Source organism: Caenorhabditis briggsae (assembly GCF_000004555.2).
Source record: "Caenorhabditis briggsae complete genome, chrIV, whole genome shotgun sequence".
Taxonomy (NCBI): domain Eukaryota; kingdom Metazoa; phylum Nematoda; class Chromadorea; order Rhabditida; family Rhabditidae; genus Caenorhabditis; species Caenorhabditis briggsae.
Window position 1 is genome coordinate 8,613,413 of NC_013487.2, and position 8,671 is coordinate 8,622,083.

Here is an 8,671-nt window from a genome sequence, read left to right on the forward strand (position 1 = left end):
AGTATTTTTCAGATTTTTGTTACGCTAAAAACAAAGAAAAAGAACATGAAAATTTCCTATTGGCAAGAAGCTGAGAGCACATTAATCAAACACAGAAAAGGTGCAGAACAAGGAAGTTATAGAGGAAACGGGTTATGCTAATAGAGACGGAGGCGTCGAGAGTAGCCGAGAAGACGTTTACAAGGTTTCACTTTTATGCGAGAACATCGTCTTATGATTGACGAGGAAGTGCTTCTTTTTTTATGTGGTGTACTAGATATTTAGAAGTTTAGTACTCCTTAAGATTCTCTCCAACTCGAAAGTCATTGAATAAAACTATTTATTAGCATGCAAATCGGGAATAAGACATAAGAGATCTTGAAAGAGGTCGACTAGATAACTGGAATGACAGGATGGGTAGAAAGATCGATAGAGAAATTATAAAGCCAAATGTGATAATGTGTCTGATAATATAAAACAATAATATTCTTAATTAAGAAATGTAATAAACTTAACATTCAAAAATGTACAGAAATTTAGTTTTCTTCACCACCATTCATCGTCTGCCTTTGTTGGTTGGTCTAGCTCAAGATCCAATTCGTCAGCTAGGGTAACTTCAACTTCTCGTCCTCGTGGGACTTCAGCAGCAACAGGAGACGTTTGTACTGTAGGATTCTCAACCTGTAACCATAAAATAATTTTACTATTTAAAGAATGATAGTATGTACCGTGTTTGTTGTTGGAGTTTGAGCCCTGGCGGCTAGAACTTTCTTCATGTACTCTGCCATAACTGGATCAACCCCGGTAAACATGGGATTGTCAGTAGATGTCGGTTTGGGAGGTCCTTCGATTGATGTACTTACTTCTTGCGATGGTTTTGAAGGAGTAGCCAACTGAAAAACATTATTTTCAGGTTAATATATGCTTAATAATTTTTAAAAAATTATAAACAAATTAAAAAACATTTTCTTACCTCCATAATTCGACTCCGTCTCTCAGTTTGATCTTTTGAAGCTTCTCGACCTTTCAATCTTCTCTCGAAATCAGACATCTCCGGTTCATCGGGTTTTGTTGTCAAAGATATTTCGTTCTTGTTATTTTCTGATTCTTCAATTTTCCTAACAGCGGCAAGTGAGACTGTCCTGTCTGGCTGTGATGATTTTTTAATCGCTGGTGGAGAGACGACTCGCATTCCACGTTTCAACCAGGAATTTTCTTCCGGTTTTCGTTGTTCTTCTTCGGAATCTTTTTCAGAATGAACTGGACTTGCTTGTGAACGATGAGTATTTCTCAAAGGTTTCTGAGGTGATGACGTCATATGAACAGGAGATCCTTCCTCATCCAATACTGCGCTGTGCAGTGCTCGACAGAAATCGTCGTAGAGCTCCACATTAGATTCATTTTTATCTAATGTTTTGCGGGAAGTTCCAGAAGAAAAGTGTTCGACAGACGCATCTAGCTCTTTTGCAATCACATCGAGATTCTGGATCCTTTGACGGATATTAAGAATTTCCAGTTCACCATCAGACAAAGAAGAAGTTGAGTTAGACCGAGAAATTGATTGGAACATGACTTTTGAATTGGATTTATGATGACTTTGACTCTGATTATGACTCAAGCTACCTCCTCTTCCAACCATCTTCTGCATTGTTTTCCTCTCCTGTCGTAGAAAATCTCTCTCGATTTCCGAATCCTTCAGTTTTTCCGTGAGAACTTCAATTCGTTTCTGACTCAACCCGGCAATCCTTCTCCACTTTGATTCTTTTGCCGAGTATTCAGCAATCGTTTCTTCGACGGCAGTTTGGATGCGTTGTGTGGTTTTGAGACGAAGCCGTTCGATCTGGAAATGTTAAATAAGGAAAACAAGCTTACTAAGTAACTCACTTCCAGTTTCAGCTGTTCGTTTTCTTCTTTTATTTGATCATAATCACCGGTTCGCCTATTTTCCACTTTGCTCGCTGACAATTCGTCTCTTGTTTCATTCAATGACATCATTGTAACTTCCAGTTCTCTTTTGACTTGACTGACTGACCGTGTTTGATCTTTCAAGTGAAAATTCTCTTCCATCAAATCCCCTATTCTTTTTCTGGTATCATTCGCATCATGCTCCAACTCCGACGTTCTTTTCTTCCACATGTTTACTTCAGCCTCGATCGCCATTTCAGATCTTCTTCTATCCGTAGTTTTCGATGCAGCAACCTCTAACCGTTCCCTCTCCAATCGCAATTCTTCGAGCTCTCCATCCATTTTCCGTTGCCATTCTTCTCTGGTTTTTTTAAAGTTTTCTTTGTTGAGAGTGAGTTCGATTGCTCGATTCTCTACTGTTCTTTGTTTTGCAGCAAGATCGTTTTCTCTTTCAGCAGAACGCATCTCCATTCGATGTTCAAGGGTTCGTTCTCTTTCTGCGATCTGGTCTAGAAGACGAACTTTTTCCTTTTCAAGTTTTCCCAACTGTAGCTGATATTTCGCGTCGTATTCTGACCGTATCGAAACAAGTCTTCTTTCAGTATCCCGCCTATCTCGTTCTCTTGCTTCATCTAGTTTTCTCTCATATTTTCGCTCGACTCGACCACAAATTTCTTGAGCCAAAAGCCTCATTTGCATATCCATATCAACTACACTTGCATTTCCAATTTGATGATTGTTTGGACGTGCTATTGCCACAGTCTGGAGAAATTTATTTGACTGGTTGAAATCGAATTCACTCAAAACTAACCGATTTTCTGTCTGAGAAATGTGTCTTGTCTACGTTTTGATTCTTGGACGACATTGTAGTAGGAACATGAGTCTAAAAACATTGTTCATCGACTTTTCTGATTGGCTAGACATACCGTATTATTTAGAACTCGGTAGAGGGACCTTGTCAAAATATTCTCCATATCGAACTGTTGTTTTCCGATTCCTTCTCGCTTTAGGTTTTCAAGTTGTTGCGTGCTACCCATTACTATCACTTTGCATCACATCATTTTTTTCTCCTGAATTCATTTGAGATACAATTAGATGTTCTAGTTTTAGAACTTTCAAAAATTCGAGAAAAATCTGAAGCGAATCAAACGCTTGAAATAGATCAGTCAGCAGTGTTTTAAAAGTAATTTATTTTACGGTAGGGGTCCGAAAACAAAAAAAAATAAACTCATAAAAACATCGTCTACAACACCCTAATAGTACATTTTCCAATGGTGGCTGAATATGGGTTATTTTATAAATCACCAGGGTCGTTTTGTCTCTCCAACGTCGAGGTACGCGGTACGCTTGTTGAACGTCGGCCTGAAACGCATCAGATTAATTTCAAGTATCGAGTGTTGCTGAAACTTACGTATAATAATCATCTTTAGATGGGTTTGCGAGTCCCTTATCCATAAGCCCTGGGAACTTGGATTCGATGGCAGGAGCATTAACAATAACCTCCTTTTGTGGCATCGATTCGAGTCCTCTCAAGTGTGTCCAGTCCTGATAAATATTTTTTAAAAGAAATTAGTTACAACAAAAAATACCTTGACTTCATACTTCCAGTAGTAGTAGGCAGTTTGAACAACGACGAAGGCCATGAGCAACTTTGGAACAGTAACTCTAACGGCAGTTCCGTAATAAACTCCGAAAGTTGGCTGTAAAATTTCAATTTCAGATTTTTTCACTAATAAATAGGTGAATAAATTATACAACCAACCTTCAGGTAATGAAGATAAAATTTGTCCCATGGCAATCTGTACGCAGTTCTAATTGGGTTCAACTGACGATGAACAGCATCAACAACGACTGGCTCATCTGCATGAAGATGTTGATCCTGAGAAAAAACATATTCATCTTCATTTATAACCTTGAAAACTCACATGGACCCATTTCTTTCTCCATTCTCTCTCGGCTGGGCTCAAGCCGGATGCACGGACTCGTTCGTCGGCCATATGCAATTCGAGAGACATGCGATCATTTACTCTGAAATGAAATTTAAAATTTACAACTGAGTTCTAGTTCTGGTATACCTGTGGAGTGGCTTGTCACCAGTTTTGACAAGCGCCGGTGGTGGAACTCCGGACCGGGTGTAAGGCGAATTGCCTGTGCGTTGTGGTTTTACGTACTGGTTACCCATTTGAGCCTGAAAAAAGATTATTAATTATTAAAATTGAAGATATAAAATTTTAATTAAATAGCAGAGAATATCAAGTTCGAACGATGTTTTTTGTTAAAAATCAATACAAGCAGAAAAACAGGTATCAAATGGCTAAGACTTTCCTGGGAGCAAAAAAATGCAAATTTTTAATGAATAAAATTGGAAGGACATATAACTTCAATAAAATCTATTATTTTCCATTGAAAAAGGTTGCCATGGAGTAAAAAGTCCATTGCGGCTTGCGAATGTGGGTGGAGCGAAATGGGCGTTGCAAACGTGCGGCGCAGATTTTGCCGTTTTTTAGAGGTGTGTAGACAATTTACATCTTTCCACGCTTTTTACTTTAATTTTGAATGTTTTTGATGTAATTTGACATATTTTCAGCAAGATGTCGGGTACAATGCGAGACAAAACTAACGACATGCAGGGGTTCCGGTTTTCGTGGCCATTTCCAAAGAAACCATCACTATTCTACCGGATAAAATCATACATGACAATGAGTTTAGTCACTTCTGTGTCAAAAATAATGTTTATCAGAGGTAATTTATTTTTTTTATTAATGAAGCTGTGGTCAAGTTTTCTAGGTTCAAACAAGCTGATATGCCACAACAAGGAGACGTTCGTCAAACTTCTAAAAAACGAGAGTCAACCTCTGATTACAGTATCAAACCATCGTTCCAATATTGATGATCCTCTTATGTGGTGTTAGTTGAGTTGTTCTAGAAAACATCTTCAATGCGTTCTTAGGTATCTTGAAGTTCCGTGAATTCTGGCGCTACAAGGATCGTCATCGGTATACACTGGCTGCCCATAACATTTGTTTCACAAAGCAGTTTCATACAACGTTTGTCGAGATTCGTCAAGAAAGATTTAAAGTCCTCGTTGTTCAGAATGTTCTCCTTGGGACGCTGTGTTCCGTGTGTTCGTGGGGAAGGAGTCTATCAAAAAGGCATGGATTTCTGCGTCGATATGCTGAATGATAACAAATGGGTGCACATCTTCCCCGAAGGAAAAGTTTGCGTGGCTGCCGAGGAACCACTCCGATTCAAATGGGGAATAGGAAGATTAGTCATGGACGCAAAAACAGATCCAATCATACTTCCTGTGTGGTGCAAAAGAATGGAAGATGTTTGGCCGATTCATCCGCCGTACTATCCGAAATTTGGAAATGTAGGTTACATACTTGTTAAGTTTACCTGAAAACTTTTTTTCATTTTTCAGACTGTGGAAGTTTATATAGGAGAGCCATTTTCGCTATCTGATCTGAAAAAGAAGATTTCGTCAAAAGGTTTGAGCACGGAGCAAATGAGGAAGATCATCACCGACGAAGTTCAAACACGGATGTGTCAATTGGGAGAGAAAGTCAATGATCTTCCCAAAGGATCTGCCCAGGCAATTCTGCGAAAAAATCCTCCGATCGAATATTAGTTTTCCCGATTTCTAGAAACATTAGTTTTAGTTTGATCATGAGATTATTCATGTTTGTATTCAAATAGGTGTTTTCCTTTCTGTTATTTCTTTTTATTGCATTTTCTAGCTTTTTTTGTGATGTCGTTTGTCCCGCTTATTACTTGTTTATTAATATTATTTCCGATGAACTCTGCTCAAGTTTGATTATGATATTATCCAATTCCTTCGTTTCGTTCCAGAACAGCGGGTTGAGAGTCGTTGGTTTAATGGTGTGCCAAACGACGGACGGAGTGTGGCAGATGGCGGCATGTCAAACGGTGAGCCAACTTCATGAAGCTCCGATTTCTACTGGGTTCATGGAAAAAACAAAATGTCATTCTGAACTGGATCTAGTATCATATGGGGTTAACAACTTTAAACTCAGAAAAATGAAGTTGAAAGATGCATAGAGATCGAGCAGCAGTTTTTTTGAAGATTCGATCGCGGATGAAAAAATTCAGAGTTCAAAGAACATAATTTTGTTATTTGAACTTTAGTCAAGTTGTTCAGTCAATGAAAAGTGTTTTTATTCCTGGCCGTCGCCGAAGGTCCCACAACGAACACTACTGTAACCTAAAAAAACATTTTTGCATTTTTCCACTGCTTTTCTTGAGTTTTCTGTTTTTTTATTATTATTTTCTGTTATATAAGTTTTCTGTTACCCAAAAAAGTAGGAAAATAAGAATTTTTGATAGTGACAAAAATTGACTGAAAACGTACGAAAATCGAGAATTTGAAATCTTTTTCGGTTACGGTAGTTATTTGGGACCTTCTTCCTCGAGCACCGGCGTTTCTCTCCCACAGCTTCGGTTTTTTAATCAGAATAATAGTACATGTACACATTTGCCTCTCTTCAAAATCATGACGTTCATGTTCATCATCAGTTATCATTGATACACTTTTTCTGCAGTGACACTGTGTACAAGTGAAAAGCTATCCGGTGTCAAGCAGCCTTTTCCCTTTCTTCCTGCTCCCGAATAACTGAGCCATATGACTTGAACGTGTGCTCGCACAACTCTCCTGCACACTTTGATTTTGAGATCCCAGAGCCTCTGTGGCAAATGGGAGATGATAATAAGCTCAAATCAAAAACCACACCATTCGGATATCTCTCACTCTTGTTTGATAACACTTTTTTGTTTGTTCATTTCATTTCCTCGCACAAACGGATCTCACTTATTGCAGTCCATGGATACAAAGTGACCTATGCTTCTCCCGTTTATCACTACTGATCCGGGAAAAAGATTGGAATTGAGAAAAAAGAAGAAAGAAAACACAAAGATTGTGAAAAGGGGAGTGTCTTGAAGGTCCTCTTTATCTCTGAAAGAGATCACGAGCTATCAAGAGAGAAGACAGAAAAACAGGCGTAAGATAGACAAGGCCGAGTCATCTTTCCTTCAGTTTCCTTTCGCCCCGAAGTCCCTCCAGTTTTCTTTTGACTCTTCTCTGAAATATACGCTCCTGCCGTGGTTTTCTATTTACCTCAAATCTCTCTATCTGATCCGTTTGTATCAATATCCACGTTTTCATCTATCAAGTACTATTCGATCCACCCGCCAGACCGCCTCCTCAAAACGTTAGGTTTCTAAACTCTTAGTTCACAATTTTCCATTTCTAGTCTCTGATTCAGACATTTATTTATTTTGGCATTGTTATATTTGGACATATAAAATATGAAATCAGCTTATGTGAGTACTTTCCGGACTTTCGCTTCAAAGCATACTTGTAATCCGGGCCTTCGCGGGCCCTGCCATAATTTCTTTCAGAATCTATATTTTCGAACCAACTAAATCAGATATGATAGAGCTCCACGAGTACTACAAAACGGTATTATTTGGAATATTGTATCTTATCTATGAACAAAGTTACAGATCATAAAGTAGCTTTTCTCGCAGGGCCCGGCAGGCCCGGGGCGGGCCTGCTTTTTTTGCTCCTTTTGCTCTGTAACTCTGTTCATAGAAAAGATACAGTATTCCAAATAATACCGTTTTGTAGTACTCGTGGAGCTCTATCATACCTGATTGAGTTGGTTCGAAAACATTGATTCTGAAAGAAGTTATGGCAGGGCCCGCGAAGGCCCGGATTACAAGTATGCTTCAAAGGAATTTCGGTTATCCGTTGGAAAATTTCTCATTCAGCCTACATTAAATTTAATCATGGAAAACTTTGAGTTTAATTCAATCTAGAATTAAATTATGCAAAACAGTTTTTTTTCCTGTAAAAGATGTAAAAAATATGTCAACTGACAACTTATTGATCATAATATTCCCAATATTTTATCAGTTGACTACTTTTTGATACCATTCCTACAAATCGAGATAATTGAGCTGAAAGTTGACGGCTAGGGTGAGATTTTACTAGAGGAAATACGATAGTTCCTGGAATAGTAATGAAACCCGTTCCTGGGATAGTTAAAGATCCAATTAATTTTCTCACTTGGTTTTTTAAAATCAAAAAAATCGTTACTTTTTCCTTTTGTTTTGAAATTACAAACGTACTAAGATAAGCATACTGTAAATTACTTCAAGAGATAAATTAGCGTATTTTCTCTAATTGAAGTTTTGATATGTTTCGCAGGAACCGAGATAATTGAGCTCAAAGTAACAGTTTGGATGGATTTCTATCAGAGAAAGTACGGTTACACTGTTTATCTTTTTTCCAACAATCATAAGAATTTCCTTTTTAAAGTCTGAACTGGAAACGCTTAAAATCGGTACATTCCTTCTAACATTGCAAATATTGAATCTTCCATTTCAAAACGGACTATTCTCCAAACTTGTATCAATTAAGGATCAACAACGCAAAATGGTGAACTCTCGCAAGCAATCAATCGTCGAAGCCGCTGAGGCTCACTTCGACAAGAATACGTTGATTCTGATCGTCAACGTCGTCATTTTGACTGTGCTCATCTCTCTTCTCTACATGGTTGCCACATCAGCAATGGCTGCCAGCGGACCACATAACGAGAACTAGATCCATGATATTCAACTACTACATATTCTTCTTTGTCTTCTCTTCTTCATAAACTTTTTATAGATTTTTTTTGTAACCGGTGAGTTGTATTATATCTTTAATCTCCAGAATTCCAAAGGTTATCTTGAACTTTGACCTACTGTCTATTCAATAAAACGTGGG

General features: G+C 38.1%; 4 protein-coding genes across 4 annotated transcripts; 2 read left to right on the forward strand and 2 right to left on the reverse strand.

Moving 5' to 3' along the window:
• Nucleotides 1-525: 525 nt before the first annotated feature.
• On the reverse strand, nt 526-2,921 carry CBG06100 (the record flags this gene model as incomplete). Its single annotated transcript, XM_045235627.1, has 6 exons — nt 526-660; nt 708-872; nt 953-1,819; nt 1,852-2,646; nt 2,696-2,767; nt 2,811-2,921. The coding sequence occupies 6 exons, from the start codon at nt 2,919-2,921 to the stop codon at nt 526-528; spliced, it is 2,145 nt and encodes a 714-aa protein (XP_045093068.1).
• A 264-nt stretch (nt 2,922-3,185) lies between these two features.
• CBG06101 lies at nt 3,186-4,066 on the reverse strand (the record flags this gene model as incomplete). The annotated part of the gene is made up of 6 exons (XM_002633311.1): nt 3,186-3,246; nt 3,296-3,429; nt 3,474-3,584; nt 3,647-3,763; nt 3,810-3,912; nt 3,960-4,066. 6 exons carry the CDS (start codon nt 4,064-4,066, stop codon nt 3,186-3,188), a joined length of 633 nt encoding a protein of 210 aa, XP_002633357.1.
• Nucleotides 4,067-4,583: 517 nt separating this feature from the next.
• On the forward strand, nt 4,584-5,515 carry Cbr-acl-3 (the record flags this gene model as incomplete). The annotated part of the gene is made up of 5 exons (XM_002633312.1): nt 4,584-4,626; nt 4,672-4,791; nt 4,835-4,931; nt 4,978-5,257; nt 5,309-5,515. 5 exons carry the CDS (start codon nt 4,584-4,586, stop codon nt 5,513-5,515), a joined length of 747 nt encoding a protein of 248 aa, XP_002633358.1.
• A 2,826-nt stretch (nt 5,516-8,341) lies between these two features.
• On the forward strand, nt 8,342-8,509 carry CBG06103 (the record flags this gene model as incomplete). The annotated part of the gene is made up of 1 exon (XM_002633313.1): nt 8,342-8,509. The coding sequence occupies one exon, from the start codon at nt 8,342-8,344 to the stop codon at nt 8,507-8,509; it is 168 nt and encodes a 55-aa protein (XP_002633359.1).
• Between the last annotated feature and the right edge of the window lie 162 nt (nt 8,510-8,671).